The following is an 18,170-nucleotide window of genomic DNA, read 5'->3' as shown; positions in this document are numbered from 1 at the left end:
GGTTTATGTCCCAATTAATATCGACTGGTCAGTACACATGGGTTTGCTTGGGTTTAAAATATTCTGGGACACTCCTGAATTATTCCACATTTTGACAACCACCAATCACTGCTGCTTCTCGGGAAAAAGCAAGAAACAACCTTGGAAACATTTTACATCTGAGTGGGAGTCTTTGACAGAAGGTTAGTGCAATGTCATTCAGAAAGGTAGTCTTTTCGCATAAAACAAATAGAAGCATTCTCAGAGTTAAGAGAAGCCTCTAGATCAGTGGTTCCCAAATAGGGGTCCACGGACTCTTGGGGGGTATGTGGAGCTGAGAGATGCGTGGGAAGTGCAAAGATTACGGAAGCCTAGTTCTACTTCCCGACGTGAAAGGTGCTATATAAAAGAAATTTGTTGTAGTTGTTCAACCGGAAGTCTGCGCAGCCCGAGGAGCAGATGAGAAAGGTGCATTCCGATAGTTCCAGTGTAAGATGTGTAGGAAGGGAGGGTGACCTTGTTGCTCAGCAGGAAGCCCTCGCCAGCCCGAGTGGGGATCCTCAGTCAGGATATCTAATATCCTATGGGCTCTTGATACCTTGATACCTAACCCTTTGGGAGCCTTAAGCCCTGAAAGTGGGAACCCCTGCTTATAGATCATGGGTGCTTTGAGCATCAACAAGGTGATTCAGTACATTGTCTATGTTTAGCAGTACATTATCCAATAATAATTTGGTAATTCATTTGGTATAGTGCCTTTTATGTCAGGAGGATGTCCCAAAGTGCTTCACACAATATACTGTAATGTGTTTTAGGCAAATGTGATACCCACTTTGCGCACAGCAATGCCCCACAAACAGCCATGCAGTGAATGACCAGTTTTATTTATGGATTGTTGGCCAGGATACTGCAGAAATTCCTTTCTGTTTTAATATAGTGCCATGGGATCATTAATGTCCCCCTGAACAGACAGACAGGGGTCTTGGTGTAAAGTCTCATCCAAGAATGGCATCTCCAACATTGCAACACAACCCTAACACTTAATTGCAGTGTCACGTTAGAGTGTATGAGTTCCAAGTCCTGATGTCTGGCTCAAACCCACAACCTTCTGACTCAAGAGGCAAGAGCGCTACCCTCTATACTAGGCTGATACACAATAAGATGTTGAATTCTTAACATCCAACTGAAATTACATAAAGTGACATCTCAATTGTGGAGAGGCTGAAGGACATGAGGCAGTGCCAGCTCAGCGAAGGAAGCAGGTAGAAGAATGGGATGTTAGCAAACCGGAGAGGTAGGGAGATGGCAGGGTGTCAAGAGATTTGAAAGTGAGAGTGAAGATATTGAAATCAATCTGTTCTGCAACAGGACAAAACTTTAGTCACATTTCCTTATTCCACAAACCTCCGTTTACCCAGCAGTAAATAGGACCCCGGTTGCTAGTCAATTGGCAGATCCGGGGGAAATAATCCCTCAAAAAATAATAATAATTTGGTCACTCAATCCACAACTGTTTATGGGCAACAATTGGCAGCCCCTTTTTTCCATCACAAAATAGTCAACTCACTTTACACTATTCCATGAAGCACTTTAAGATGTCTCAGTGATGTGATAAGGCGCTATATCAAATGCAAAGATTTATTATTAACCGATGCAGTGGAGTCTGGCAAGCATCGGGGTGATGGTGTGGAGCCTCTTATGGTTGATGACATGGGTGACAGAGTTTTGAATCATTTGAGTCTTGCACAACTTTCTGCGCCCACAAAATGTTATATTTATACCATACTTGAATTTAATGCAATGCTTTATTAGATATTGTCTCAAACCACTTTGCACAATTACTTTGTTACTTTGAGTTTCTTTGAGTTGTACAAGCAAACATAGCAACTAGGTCTCCACGAACATAACAACTTGTATTTACATAGCACTCTTCATGTGGCGGTAGCGTCTCGCAGAGTTTGATGCTGAGCCAAGGAGAGGAGATGATCGCAGGCACAGGCGAAGAGGAAGGTCTTCAGGTGTGATCTGAAGATGGGAGAGGAGGAGGCAAAGTGGAGGGTTTGAACCCCAGAGTTTGTAGTTTTGGGGCGTTGTGGCTGAAAGAATGGCCACCACCCACCATGGTGGAGAGGAGGGGATGAAGGATGTGCAGGAGGCTAATAATAATAATAATAATAATAATCCTTGCATTTGATATAGCGCTTTTCACGTCGGGAGGACGTCCCAAAGCGCTTCACAGAACACACTGTAAAGTGAATAGACTGTATATTTGTGGGCGAACGCGGCAGCCAACTGAGCAAAGGTGATGGATAGTGGAGTGTAATGTGTGCAGATCGGAGTGGTAGGGAGATACCAGGGCATGAAGTGATTGTACTCGACTGCGAGGATCTTGAAATCAATGCTTCTACAATGGGGATCCAGTGAGCCTGGCCAGGACTGCGTGACGGAGGGACGGAGGTGGTGAAGACACCAGTAGTGGGAGTTTTGAATGAATTGGATTTTATGAACGGCGGAGCTGCGGAAACCACCAAGTAGGGAATTGCAATGATCAAGGCGGGAGGCGACGAACGTGTAGTTGAGGGTTTTAGCTTTGGTGGTGGGGTATGAGGTACGGTTGGAGGTGGGCGACGCGGCAGAGGCGGAGGAAAGCGGTCCTGGTCGGGGAAGAACGCGAGGTCGGCGAACGAGGTAAACGACCAACTGGTGGCGCGGTGAGAGTTCAGATGAGTGGGCAGCGTCGGCCGCGGCACAGGGGCAGCGCCTTATCCTCGTTTTGCAATGGCGCAACGAGACGACGTCAACATCCGGACCAGAGCAGAACTTCCATCGCCCATTTTATTCAAAGCACAGGACCGCTCGGAGTGGGGCCCTTCTCGCCTCTCAAGTGCAACCCCAAAGTTGTGAGCCCCTCTGGGATTTCCGGTGGGTGGGATGAATGGAACATTTTTTTTCTCTCTGTGCGGGTCACCAAAGCCCCAACAACAAAAAAAAAGATACAAGTGCAGAGGGTGTACTCCGCGCCACTGGGGGGCGACCGTGCGGGAGAGGCGCGGTGTGCGCGCGGGGGCTGCCGGGAGCCGGGGCCGCTCTGGGTGGTCACAGCACTGCGCACAGTGACTGAGGCGCCGCCGAACCCCCGGAGGGTGAGTGGAACGCGGCTGTTTGTTCGGTTGTTACTCCGCGTTCTTATCAGGAACGCGGGGGTCACTGCGTCACTGTGTCACTCACTCACTCACTCACTCACTGCCTCACACTCACTAACTCTCTCACTCACTCACTGCCTCACTCACTCTCTCACTCACTCACTCACTTACTCTCTCTCTCACTCACTCACTGCCTCACTCACTCACTCACTTACTCTCTCTCTCACTCACTCACTGCCTCACTCACTCACTCACTCACTCACTCACTCACTCACTGCCTCACTCACTCACTCACTGCCTCACTCACTCACTCACTCACTCACTGCCTCACTCACTCACTCACTCACTGCCTCACTCATTGCCTCACTCATTTCCTCACTCACTGCCTCACTCACTCACTCACTCACTGCCTCACTCATTGCCTCACTCACTCACTGCCTCACTCATTGCCTCACTCATTCACTCACTCACTGCCTCACTCACTCATTGCCTCACTCAGTCACTCACTGCCTCACTCAGTCACTCACTCATTGCCTCACTCTCTCACTCACTCACTGCCTCACTCACTGCCTCACTCACTGCCTCACTCACTCACTGCCTCACTCACTCATTGCCTCACTCACTCACTGCCTCACTGCCTCACTCACTCACTCCCTCACTCCCTCACTGCCTCACTGCCACACTCACTCACTCACTGCCTCACTCACTGCCACACTCACTCACTCACTGCCTCACTCACTCACTCACTCATTGCCTCACTCACTCATTGCCTCACTCACTCACTCACTCACTGCCTCACTCACTCACTGCCTCACTCATTGCTCACTCACTGCCTCACTCACTCACTGCCTCACTCACTCATTGCCTCACTCACTCACTCATTGCCTCACTCACTCACTCACTCATTGCCTCACTCTCTCACTCACTCACTGCCTCACTCACTGCCTCACTCACTCACTGCTTCTCTCACTCACTGCCTCACTCACTGCCTCACTCACTCACTGCCTCACTCACTGCCTCACTGCCTCACTCACTCACTCACTCACTCACTCCCTCACTGCCTCACTCCCTCACTGCCTCACTGCCACACTCACTCACTCACTGCCTCACTCACTCACTGCCACACTCACTCACTGCCACACTCACTCACTCACTGCCTCACTCACTCACTCACTCACTCACTGTCTCACTCCTTGCCTCACTCACTCACTCACTCACTCACTCACTCACTCACTCACTCACTGCCTCATTCACTCACTGCCTCACTCACTCACTCACTGCCTCACTCACTCACTGCCTCACTCACTCACTGCCTCACTCACTCACCGCCTCACTCACTGCCTCACTCACTCACTCACTGCCTCACTCACTGCCTCACTCACTCACTACCTCACTCACTCACTGCCTCACTCCCTCACTGCCTCACTCCCTCACTGCCTCACTCCCTCCCTCACTGCCTCACTGCCACACTCACTCACTCACTGCCACACTCACTGCCACACTCACTGCCACACTCACTCACTGCCTCACTCACTCACTGCCTCACTCACTCACTGCCTCACTCACTCACTGCCTCACTCACTGTCTCACTCATTGCCTCACTCACTCACTCCCTCTCTCACTGCCTCACTCATTGCCTCACTCACTGCGTCACTCATTCACTCACTCATTCACTGCCTCACTCACTCACATACTCACTGACTGTCTCACTCACTGTCTCAATCATTCATTGCCTCACTCACTGTCTCACTCACTCACTTCCTCACTCACTGCCTCACCACTCACTCACTGCGTCACTCACTTACTGACTCACTCACCCACTTACTCACAGCCTCACTCACTGCATCACTCACTCACTGCATCACTCACTGCCTCACTTACTCACTGCCTCACTTACTCACTGCCTCACTCAGTCACTCACCCGCATACAAAATAAAAATTTGGTCACACAATTCACAACCGTTTGTGGCACACGTCTGTGTGCAATTTGGCTGCTGCATTTCACCCACAAAATATACAGTGAATTCACTTTACAGTATATTCCGTGAAGCGCTTTGAGTTTCCTTACTCAACACTCCTGTTTATCTAAGCAGTAAGTAGGAGCCCAGTTACCAGTCGATTGACGGATCGCTTTCCAGCGGTAATAATCCCGTTTTTAAAAAAAAATAATTTGAACACTCAAATTGATGACTGTTTGTGGGACGCTGCTGTGCGCAATTGGCTGCCGGGTTGCGCCCACAAAATGCACAGTCAATCCAGTTTACAGTAGGTCTGGTGAAGCGCTTTGAGTCATCTCGAAGATGTAATAAGTGCTATATCAAATGTAAGGATTATTATTATAATAATTGGCATCTGGACATTGGCTATTCTTACCATTTACATATGCCATGGCTATGATATCTGTTGTAAGGTGCCTCGAGTTTCACACTGTGCTCCCAATGTTTGATGTAATATCTTATACAAGTGCACCACTGCCTTGATTTAGTATTCGGTGCCTCTAAATTGTTCTCAAATCAATTAAGTTCAGTGCCATAAAAGTGCTAAAATACTACTCTTGAGTGCTCGTTTTTTCTTTGCCCCAAAAGAGAGTTTGCCACTTTTTTTTCACAAATTGAATGCACCTCTAACATGCAGCATGATTTTGACAAAATGACAGGTTAAAATGTTTCAATAATTTTTCTAGTTTTGTTTTGCCCTTTCTTTCTCTCCCTGCCATTCCCCCCAAAGAGTTCACATAACATTGAACCCAAATTGAGCTACTTGTACAGTTTAACAGAACCAAACACGGTTTGACCTCGAGTCTGAGAAGGGGTTTAAATCCATCCTTGTCTGATGGAATAAAAATCTCTTTTGATATTTGTAAGGATGCTAAAAGAGTCCCAGCTTTAACCGAATGCCAAGTGGAGTTGAGTCCACGGTACAAAAATACTGACAACCTGGCAGTAAGTTGTCAGTATCGCTGAGACAAGCTATTAGGATGGTTGGTGTGGGAGTGGCAAATGTCTCTCTGGGACTCTTAAGTGGTTAGTGTTATGGGAGCATAGAGGGAACTTTACAGTGATCTAAACGTGCTTGACGCGGACACTAGATGCCGTATTTAGCAGAAATCGTGTCCTTATTTATCACTGCTGGCTGGTGGAGAAATAAATGGTCAACAGTGAATCACTCTGCTGACGTCATGGGTGGCTTTTGTTTTTGACAGCCAGAGGTGACTTTTTCTGATTTCTGCTGTGTCGCTGGATTTATTCTATGGAAACTGAGTTAATAATAATAATCCTTGCATTTGATATAGCGCTTTTCACGTCGGGGGACGTCCCAGTTGTGTTCTTATGTTGTACTCTGATAATTAAGGTGCTTTGCTCCCGCCAGCACAGTGATTATAGAGTGAGAAGGACAAAAAAACACATCAAATTCGCTTGTGCAAAAATGGTCCATTCATTTTAAAGATCCGTTTTTACCGTTGCATCTTTAATACAATTAAACATTCTGTGTTCAAAATTGCTGGACCAAATCGCACTGTATTTAAAAGCATCTCCAGATAACTTTAAAGAACTCGTTCTCAGCTTCCGTTAACTAAAACAAGATTGTTTCTGTTTAAGGAATGTCTTCCTACACGTGCATCACATGCCGCGTGGCATTTGCTGATGCTGAGATTCAGAGATCCCACTACAAAACTGACTGGCACAGGTACAACCTGAAGCGCAAAGTGGCTGACATGTCTCCTGTCACAGCCGAGAATTTCCAGGAACGAGTGCTGGCTCAGAGAGCAGCAGTGGAGGAACAGAACAAGGGCACGGCCACAGACTGCGTAGCTTGTGGCAAGAAATTTGCCACATTCAATGCCTACGAGAACCACCTGAAATCCAAGAAGCACCACGATGCGGAGAAGAAGACGGTGAATATTGCCAATAAAGAGTTGGAGAGGCTGAATGCCAAAAACGCAGAGAAGGGAGTAAGTGAGAATAACGTCGACAAAGATGCAGTGAATACAGCCATTCAGCAGGCACTGAAGGCCCAGCAATCTCCGTCTGCAAGGAAGAGGATCAGTTCCACTGACCAACAGCAGAGGGAGGGCACGAAAAGGGCTGACAAGCCACCAAGGTTGATCTGGTTAGAACAGCAGGCAAAGAAACTAGAAGAGGGCCAGTCGTCTGATGAGGAGATGATGGTGGATGAGGAGGGGGGAGATGAGGGTAAGTGGAGACACATAAATTTCTTTTTCACATCTGGTGGGAGAGCCTTCAGCCACTCTGCCCCCAACCTCTGGAATTCCATCCCCCAGTCACTCCGCCTCACCCCCTTCTTGGCCTCTTTCAAGTCCCACCTCAAAACCCTCCTCTTCGACCATCCCATCGGCCACCCCCCTTCCCCTCCCCTCCCTTCCCCCACCCCCGACCCCAGCTCAGGTCTGAAATGCTGCACGCCATCCAGCACCTTGGGACGTCCTCCTGACGTGAAAGGCGCTATACAAATGTAATCGTTGTTGTTGTTGTTGTGAGGTAATGGATATATTGACTTCTTGTACTTTCATATATTTTCCCTCCAAAGAATATCTTTCACATTTTTTCCCGGATTAACAAATCCTGCTTGAATACAACACCGATATACAAAAGATTGTGTAGTTTGGTTTTAAACTGCCTTCTTATAGCAAATGTATTTAAGTTTGATGGTATTGAAGTCAATCAACCATCAGACGGTTGCTGCATATAAGTGCAGCAAACTGTAAATGCAGCAAAATCAAACTAGACCGACTGATTTCACAACTTCCTGCCACTGGAGCAATGGCTATTGAAGTATTGATTTAAGATTTAGACACAGAAACCCTCCACTGACAAAGGCAGAGTAGTTTAGGATGTTACTAGTGCATAAATAGCTGTTGTGTCTAAAGTGCACATTTCGCCCACGAAATGCACAGTCAATTACAGTATATTCTGTGAAGCGCTTTGAGACGTCTCAACAACGTGAAAAGGCGCTATTCCAAATGCAAGGATTATTATTATTATAAGTGACGTTTGTCAGCTACTTGCTCTGTGTGCGGCTTCTGCAGTCTCAATTATGAGAAGTGCACACTCTAATCTTGCAATACAAATCACTGAGGTGCTCCCAACAATTAGTTTTCATCCTTTCTGGTATTAGGGTATGTACTCGGTTTGCACAGGAGATTTTGTTGTGGTTTAAACAAAAATATTGAAGTATCAGTACAAACCCACACCAGGTTGTCAGAATTTCATGTTCTGGCTACGTGCACTATACTGAGGAATCTCTTTTAATGTCACTTCCAGGTTAGCAAGAATTATGTGTTTTAATCATGTGGACTGCATTCTTCAATAAAATAAAAATAAACATGGAGAAAAAAGCAATGTTTTCCAGAGTAATGAGTCCTATTTCTGTTGTAGAAGAATGTGCTTACAATTTAATGCCTTTGGCATGTTTTCATGTTTTGGCATTGCAGTGCACATTTCCCACCAAATTCCAAATTAACCTGCACGACTTGTGAATCCAAGCGAAGTAGAGAACTTGGTGAGAGAATGCAATACACAATACAATAGAAAATTACATTTGTATAGTGCCTTTCATGTCGGGAGGACACCCTAAAGCGTCCCCCCGACGTGAAATACAAATAAATCCATGAGGAAAGCTGGCAACACTCAAAATATGAATACAAATAATAATCCTTCCGTTTGATACAGTGTCTTATCACGTTGTCAAGACATCTCAAAGTGCTTCACGGAATATAGCGTAAAGTAGTCTGACTGTGTATTTTCCATGGTAAATACAGATCATTGAAATTGTGCAAAATCTATTTTCATGCCCCAGTCTGGCCTGTCAAGGCATTAGGTTGAATATGCAGGAGGGAGTTACCCACAGCACATTCCCATCATGTACAAATACTCCCATTGGAGTATTCCAGAGGGACCTGGTGCACCCACTGAGTGAGATGGTGTTTAATGTGTCAATCACTTGTATGATTTCTAGCAAACAAGCATAACGCTGTACTAGAATTATGTAGTGATTTAATGGGAAATGTTTCCATTACTTTTTAAAAGTCTTTTTTATGATTCCTGTCAAAGAGAGCCTTAAGCGATCACCTCTGAGCCCTCTATAAAATGTACCATACTTATAAGTTTATCCCATGATTTCAAGTGTGAATAAAATGTTTGTATATGACTGCATTTTAAAAGTTATCTTTCTTTAATTTTAATATTGGGAGTGGGGGGACGACGATTTTCAAAGGATTAAATTAACTTTTGTTCTCTTTGTCTTGCACTGCTTCCGTTAGATGGTTGGGAAGATATAGACTCGGATAATGAGCAAGAGGAAGGCTTGAAGAGCGAAGAGGGGAGTCGGGCTAGTAAACGTCCGAGAGAGGATACCGCACCTGGTGCGCTTCCAGTCACAGACTGTCTTTTCTGTGCACACCATTCCCATTCCCTCTCGAAAAACATGAAACATATGATGGAGATTCATGGCTTTTTCATCCCTGACATTGAATATCTAGTGGATCTGAAGGGGCTGATCAATTACCTGGGTGAGTATGAGAAAAGTTCATTTATTTGGGCTGTATTTCCTTTATGTTTTTTTCAGGCGTGGCATTTAGTGTGTTTATTTCAAAATAAACATGGAGCAAAGCATATGGATCTCTAAATACTGAAAAACTATCTGAAGTAAAATGAGTTGATTACAAATAGAATTGACCGCATTACGAGAGGTGGCTGGTTTGTGCCATGATGGCATAATGCAGTAGCCATGTCTAGTGCTGAGGAACAGTGGAAAGTTGCTCTGTGTTTGCACTTCCTGCTGCTCCACACCTGCACCACTCTGTTTCCAATCTTACCTGATAAAGGCATCTTTATCTGTTTCCAATCTTACCTGCTGTAAAATGCCAGGTGCTTTTCTCAAGGCAATGGAGGAACATTGTGAGAGGTTGGAGCTTTTGGGGAGTGTCATGAAAATGAGGAGACATGCCCTCAAATAAGTGTAAAATGTTGTATTTCTATGATAGGTTAAAAAAAGGATTACAAATGCAGTGTTTCTAAACCCATTCAGTTCCTATTTAAGGAATGGTGTGTAATGTGTTTTGAACTCTTTCCCCCACCAACTTCTAAATCATTTCAAAAGACTTTTCTGAACTTACATTAGAATATACAGCACAGAAACAGGCCATTTGGCCCAACTGCTCTATGCCGGTGTTTATGCTCTACATTAGCCTCCTGCCCTTCCTCAACTAAGCCTTCAAGCATAACCTTCTAACCTTAGTTAAACAGAGTTAGGGCAGTGACCTGTGAGGAAGCCAGGAGCGCCCATTTACTATGCTTTAATAATAATAATCCTTGCATTTGATATAGCGCTTTTCACGTCTTCTAGATGTCTCAAAGCGCTTCACAGAATAGACTGTAAAGTGAATTGACTGTATATTTGCGGGTGAAAGGCGGCAGCCAATTGCGCACAGCAGTGTTCCACAAACAGTCATGGAGTGAAGTGACCAATATATTATTGTTTTGTTTTGGAGGGATTATTATCAGGTGTGTGGAGTAAGGAAACTTGAACAAGGTTTCACCCTGCCGGGAACCAAACCCAGGTATCTCGCTTGCAAGGCGGGTGCTCTAACCACTGAGCTACAGGACCCCTTGACTCCACTCAACACTGTCAGCGGGGCACCTGAGCTGGGAGCCGAGAGAGATGGGATGGGGAGGGGAAGAGATGACCAAAAGTGTGGTCAGAGAGTTAGGTCTTGACGGGCCTTGAAAGAGGGGTGGGAGCGAGTCAAAGGGACTCCGGGAATGGAATTCCAGAGAGTGGGGGCAAAATGACGATGGTGGGAGCAGATGGGATGGGAGGACATGAAACCGGTGTTCTGGAAAGGGAATGAGCAGGTCGGGAGGTTATAGAGGCAGAGTGGGGAGGGGGTGGTAAATGAAGGACGTAGAGACGTTTTCCACTGGGGAAAATGGAAGCTTTCTGTGATGAAACTGCACGTCACTCAGTGTCTGTCCTCAGTACCCCTCGCGATGGCCCAGGGAGCTCCCATCATCTGTCCTGACAGTGAACCACGAAACACTGCACTCAATTCTCTCCTCTCTTTCTCTACTCTCTCACTCTTTTTGTTTCTCCCTCTCCCTCATGCTCTCTCTCCCTCCCTCAATCGTACTCTCTCTACCCGCTTTCTTTCACGCGCGCACACTCCTCACACACACTGTCAATTACTCTCTCACACTCTCCCCTCTCACATTCCACCTCTCCCCTCTCTCTCACACACTTTCTCCATTTCTCAATTACTCTGTCTCACCACCCCCCCCTCCCACACACACACACTCTCTATCCCCTCTCAAACTCTCTCAATCACCCTCTCAATCTCCCCCACTCTCTCTGTTTCTTTCTTTCCTCCTCTCCCTCACATTTACTCCCTTTCCCCTCACATTCTCCCTCTCTCAATCTCTCTCTGCTTTCTCAGTCTCTCTATCACTCTCTCTCACCCCCACTCTCTCACAATAGGATAATGATAAAATTAGACAAAAATGGATCACTTGCAACTCTTTTTGAAATTAATGACGAGATGGGTTAATAGTTTGTTATCATTGATACACCTTGCATTTCATTTAACTCTTTCATGTCAGGAGGATGTTTCAAATAACCTCACTTGGTACAGGATTTACTGTCAAGTGTAGAGACTAGTAGGCGAATGATCTCAGTAATGTATGCTCTTTTGTTTATTTTGCAGGAGAGAAGGTTGGCGTGGGAAACGTCTGTCTTTGGTGCAATGAGAAAGGTCGATCTTTTTACTCTACAGAGGCTGTGCAGGATCACATGGTTGACCTCAGTCACTGTAAACTCTTCACTGAGGGAGATGCTGCTCTTGAGTTTGCAGACTTCTATGACTTCAGGTAAAAGATAAATACAAATACGTGAAGACTCGTACTTTTATAAAACGTTCACACTACTGTCCTATTTGTGCATTTTCTAGGAATTGATATTTGTGAAGCAATCTGTGATTATATCCACTTTCTAAAATAAAATAATAATAATCCTTGCATCTGATATAACGCCTTTTCACACCGTTGTGAAGTCTCCAAAATTTTTTTTTAAATGAATAAATAAAAGGGATGGTTTAATACACATTTTGTTAACTGGACTCTGAACAAAACTGCATTGAATTGGCTGAGCTTTTTTTTGATGGAGGCAAAAGAGGGAATGGGAACTGACAGTTTGATTTATAGAATTTATTGACTTGGAATTGACACTTGGCAACTGTAGGGTGACATTGATGACTATCCTGGAGAGGTTGGTGGCCTAGTCTGACCTGTCTAGTCAGCAATCCGTGTGGAGGAAACCATCTGGGAAAACGGTGATTGAGAGGAGTGAAGAGAGGGTTGACAATGTGAGGACAAATTTCTGCCTGCTAGAGTTTAATCTCACGCCTTCAGGTCTCTTCATAGAAACATGAGGAAGCCTTTGAATCTGTTCTGATCATGGCAGGTTTTTAATTCCATTTCCCTAACCAATGGTCTGTAAAACTGCAGCATCGCATCCATGGGGAAGCCACTTATCACTGCCTGACAGTCAGAGAATGGCATTTAAATCCCAGCTCTCTGCTTCCTGGCTCCTGACCAATTTTCTGTCCATACCACAATATTTCCTTCAATTCCAGACACCTTAATCTTAGCTAATGTATCAATGGAGAAATGCAATACGAATTTACATTTATACAGCACCTTTCACATCAGGAGGCGCTTTATGTTAAGTGGAGGCGCTTTATGTTAAGTGGAGGCTAGTGGTAATAATAATAATAATCCTTACATTTGATAGAACCTCTTTTTAATTCATTGAGATGTCTCAAAGCGCTTCATAGAATATATTGTAAAGTCGAGTGACTGTATTTTGTGGGCAAAACGCAACAGCCAATTGGGCACAGCAATGTCCCACAAAAAACCATGAAGTGAACGACCAATTTTCATTATTTATTTTTGGAGGCATTCATAAGTGAGGGGGAGCAGTAAGGAGATGTGAAAATGTCTGTCTGCCAGTAGAATAAAAGTCTGTATGTACATTCAAAACTATAGGTGCTGGGTATAAGTTTTATGTCCTTGTTGCTGGAACAGATATAAGGCTAGAAAGTGCCTGAAAGCAGGTTAATTGCTGAATTGTGCGTGATGTAGTCACTCCTGTTTTAAGAGCAGAAATTGGGGATGATGGGGGAAGCAGTATAAGAGCAGTACCAAATAAGTGTTTACGTTTAAGGAAACATTGCATCATTTTTTTCTGAAATGTCTGTTTGGCTTTCATGTGTGAAGACAAAGTTACCCTGACCACAAAGAAGATGACGAGATGGAAATTCCAGGATTGCTAACCAAGGGTGTGGAATATGATGAGGACACGATGGAGCTTCTGCTTCCTTCTGGTTGGTACCCAGTCCTGATATCCATGCTAATCCCCCACTGTGCAAAACAGTAGGGGAGGCCTTTATTTCTGGGAACAGGATTAGGAGGAAAAACACAGCAGGGATGGATGGTTTCCTTTGCACGTGCCTTTCACGTCAGGAGGACGTCCCAAGGTGCTGGAGGTTCCCAAGTTTCCGAATGAGACTTTACATAGAGGGCCTGAGAATGTGGAACTCACCCCTGGAAGCGGTGGTCGAAGTAAATAGCATCGACATATTTAAGAGGAAACAAATCAAAAATGAGGGAGAAGGGAATAGAGCAGTTTAGAATAGGTGGAGGCTTGTGTGAAGTTTAAACTTCACAAGGCTTGAAGAAGAAGGAAATGTGCTTCATAATTAGCTGTTTGGTATTCGGTTCACTAATATGCTTAGAATCCTCAATCTCTTCTCAGTACGTAATAGGTAAGTTTAAGGACGAGGTGTTGAGTGGAAATCCTGGTTATATATAAAAGTTGTGTAACACTGGTGCCTACTTCTTCATGAGCTGAAGAGCAGTAATACTGGCTCTGCTCCGCATTTCACAATATGTAAAACTGTACAGGCTTTTCCTATCTGCTGAGGAGTTTGGATGAGCATCACTGCCACTTTAGGTATTCTGCAATTGCAATGACTATTATGTCGCGGGAATGTTATATTCCTTATAGCTGAGCTGGTTAAGGGCCAATCTGATATAGGTGTTTGAAATAATAAAGGGAATTGAAAGACTGGATAGATAGCGGGCAAGTCTTCCTTCTGGGAGAGGGATCCGAAACAAGACAATCTCAAATTTAATATTGGGATGGTTATGTATTCAATAAACATTTCTTCATGCAGAGAGCTGTAACAATGTGACATTCAATGCCCCTTAAGAGGGTTGTAAAGACTGTAAAGACAAAAATTGGGATGTTTGAAGAGTTCGATAGGCAGATTGTGGAAGTAAGAGTGTTAAGGGATATGGGAAAAGGCAGGGAAATAGCAATAATAGATCTGGGTGATCTAATCAACTGTCAGACATGTTTAATGAGTTTGAATGGCCTCCTCCTGTTGTTATGTTCCTAATGAGACTTTACTTAGAAGATCCGAGAATGTGGAATTCACTGCTGGAATCTGTGGTTGAAGCAAATAGCATCAATGTATTCAAGACGAAACTTGATGCGTATATGAAAGAGAAGGGAATGGAGCGGATTACAAGGAGTGGAGGCTCGTGGGAAGTTTAAACGCTGGCACAAACTAGTTAGACCCAAATGCCTGTTTCTCTGCTGTAACTAATACAATTCTATAAGAGCTGCATAGTAGGGATGACCTCTGTAAGGTTGTATACAAGGTTTTGTCAATGGGTGAATAATGCTACCATTTTAATTAGTGCAGTTAATCTCGCTGAGTAGGCGGAGAACCAGAGTGTGTGTTGTTAATCTCGACAAGCAATTATTCAGCTGTAATTTATAACAGGCACACGTAGCATTGTAGACACGAAAACTGATGAACAAACCTTGCCTGTTCGCCTAACTGAATGGTAAATCTGAATTGAATTTGTTGACTTGCGTTTTGTTTTCAATCTCGATTTAAAATCACAGGTGCGAGAATTGGTCATCGGTCGCTATTGAGATACTACAAGCAGAGTTTTGGTGTGTCTAAGGCCGTGGCTGTTGCCGGCACTAATCGTGCGTTGGGTAGGATGTTGCAGCAGTACAAGGCACTAGGATGGACCGGTGAACTTGGTACGTATTTCACTGTCTCTCACACACACACACACACTCTGCCCTTCCCCCTCTATTTCTCTCTCTCTCTCTATATATATATATATATATATATATATGTGCGTCTCTGTCTCAACACTATAAAAGCATATATTAAAACAGGCTGTGTGCATATGTAATGTTGCATGCATGTCCTTGAGGTTATTGAGAGGTTCAAATTGTGTCCATAGCAACTTCATATTTGTGCATATCAGGACATTTTTCTGCTGGTATCGCAGCCCTGTGACCAACTTCTGCATCAGAGCTCTAAAGGAATAAATGGGTATGTGGATAATTGCCGTGTGGATAATTAAAGTGCAGGTACCCACGGCTTTGCTCTGTAACTTGAACCCTTTGATTAAATATTTTTCGTAGCATTTGAGAACCTTTCTTCTCTTTCCCTCCGACTTCCAGTTTTATTTAATTAAATATTAACACAGCTTTGACTTTGGGTAGGGGATGTTCAAAAGTTCTCTTTGAAGTAAATCATGAGAAGCCAAGGCTGTGGGAGATCTTGTGTTTATTGTTCCTTGGTTGAAGACTGTCACAGTTTAATTGATGTATCTGCCTGGAGTTACAAGTTCACATCTAACCGTAAGAGTACATCTGAGTACATTTTCCTATTTCCATTTCACTCCTGTCTTGGTCTGATTGTTTTTAATTGGCTCTCTGCGAAAGCAGTGACTTTGTTGATCACACTTGGGGTCTGATATCTGCCAGTCGCTTGACTCACATGCCTGAGGTCTGGATGACCTTGGAAGGTTCTTAGATACCAGAGATAGCGGAAGGTGAGGGGGTGAGATCCTCATTGGTTAAATTGTTCCTTGTTCACAATTCCCCTTATTCCCTGAAGGCGGGAATCACCAGAAGTGTGTGCTGTAAGAAAAGGCAGTCACATAATTGATCAGAGTAACAAAGATTATTCCACATTCTGTCCTGATCTTTTATACCGCTAATCCAGTATGAGTAAGAATATAGCATTTTACTATAGAACCCTGATATAACATCGCTTCATTAAAACACAGGTTTGATTATAAGTGTGCTGTGGTTCCCAATATCTGCTTAGCCCAAAAAATCAAAGTGTTGGACGGGTACTGGTTGCATCAGCACTTCAGACACCACCACATCACTTCCAAGAGTGAGAACGACAACAATAACAACGATTACATTTGTATAGCGCCTTTCACGTTGGGAGGACGTCCCAAGGCGCTGAAACGACCTTGTGCCTTGGAAGTGATCCTATTTTATCATGCTGGGCCCTGGCTGGCATTTTGAAGCACCCCCCCCCCCCCCACCTCGCTCTGATTCGTGGTCAGGTATGGATGTACAGATAACCAGTACTTTCCAATACAATTCTTCAGTTGTGATTTGTGTTGGGGTATTTGACTATGGGGAAATATTACAAAGCCAGGCCCTGTTCACTCCATTCCTAATATCCACGTGTTCACTTTCCAGTACTTGCTTGTCTAGCAATTGGAAGCAGACATTTTTCCTTTAGCTAGACCAGGGGCACTGAGGCCAATTGTTGCTCCCTGGCTGAAATCAGATGATTTAGCATAGACCAGGGGATTGAATCAGAGACCTCCTGCTCTATCAGGGGAAATTCTGTTCCCATTACTTTCAAGCAGAATTCTGGAATTTTATCATGGTGTCAATTTTCTTCTGAAAGGGCAACTGGATGATAATTTGCTTTGTTCTCATCATTGAAGTGTAATCAACACTTTTTTGAGGCTTGATAATAACTTGCTTTATAGCGCAGATGGTGAATAAAATCCTGTTGTAATGTTGTGAATAATTCAACGTTTCTTCGTTTCCAGCAAAAGCAGCGTCTCAGAGGAAAGAGCGTGACATGCAGTATGTGCAGAGAATGAAATCCAAGTGGGTGCTGAAAATGGGAATGTCTAACAATTCCATCAAGCAGAAGCACTTTAGGGCTCAAGTCCAATTTTAAAACAGCTGAGGTTTCGGGGAGGGAAGCAGCTACTGAAGATAACAGAAACAGATACAAGTCTGCTCGTTGCTGTTTCTGCACGGTTACTGAGTTTAACTTCCAGGATTGTAAAGCATTGCAATTAAATTGTTTGGAACATTCCCTTGATATACTGGCAGTGCACCACTCTGCTTACACACTGAGCCAATGATGTTTCATTTCGCCTTTTATTTAGGTAAAGTGAAGGTTATTAATCTTTGAGTGCCGACAGCCATATGGTCACTTCCCTCTGAGTGTTCATTCCAGTTCCAGTAATAAGGCTACTTGATTAATCTTCTTTATAAAAAGAAGTAAATATGAATTACACCAATTAAAGAAAAAATAAAATGTTAATTGAAAAGTTGTGCGTTTTGGGTTTATTAAACTCCAGCAGTGTTGAACCACACCCCCACCCACCCACAGGATTCCAGGTGGAGTCCTGTGGCTCAGTGGTTAGAGCACTTGCAAAGGAAAGACCTGGGTTTGATCAGGGCGAAACCTTGGGCAAGTTTCCTTACTCCGCACGCCTGATAATGATCCCTCAAGAAAAAAAAACAATAAATTGGTCACTTCAATCAACAACTGTTCATTGGACACTGCTGTGTGCAATTGGCTACCATGTTTTGCCCACAAAATCTACAGTCAATTCACTTTACAGTATGTTCTGTAAAGTGCTTTGAGACGGCTAGAAGATGTGAAAAGTGCTTCATCATTATTATAACCCACACTGAGCTCACCAAGCTCCTGTCAACCTGTCCCTAATACTCTGCAATCTCCATTACTCATTAAGCCACGGGGGCTAAATAAATGAAAGTTGTTGAAATCAGTAAGCAGTGTATATTTTTCTAAGCATTGCATTTTCAGACACATGGAAATTTTCATGTGTAGATTACATACATGCATATAACCATTTGTTTGGTTTGGATTTA

General features: G+C 44.1%; 1 protein-coding gene across 1 annotated transcript; it reads left to right on the top strand.

Annotated features, from left to right (window-relative positions):
* The first annotated feature begins 3,082 nt into the window (after nt 1-3,082).
* Nucleotides 3,083-17,598, top strand: znf622 (zinc finger protein 622). The gene is given in 7 exon segments (NM_001292374.1): nt 3,083-3,122; nt 6,722-7,315; nt 9,403-9,651; nt 11,842-12,004; nt 13,412-13,518; nt 15,111-15,254; nt 17,090-17,598. Coding segments are annotated over 6 exon segments (1,389 nt in total). The 5' UTR covers nt 3,083-3,122; nt 6,722-6,723; the 3' UTR covers nt 17,224-17,598.
* Nucleotides 17,599-18,170: the final 572 nt, after the last annotated feature.

The sequence above is a fragment of the Callorhinchus milii genome, unplaced genomic scaffold, assembly GCF_018977255.1.
Source record: "Callorhinchus milii isolate IMCB2004 unplaced genomic scaffold, IMCB_Cmil_1.0 Scaffold2, whole genome shotgun sequence".
Taxonomy (NCBI): domain Eukaryota; kingdom Metazoa; phylum Chordata; class Chondrichthyes; order Chimaeriformes; family Callorhinchidae; genus Callorhinchus; species Callorhinchus milii.
This window is presented reverse-complemented; position numbering and strand designations above follow the sequence as displayed.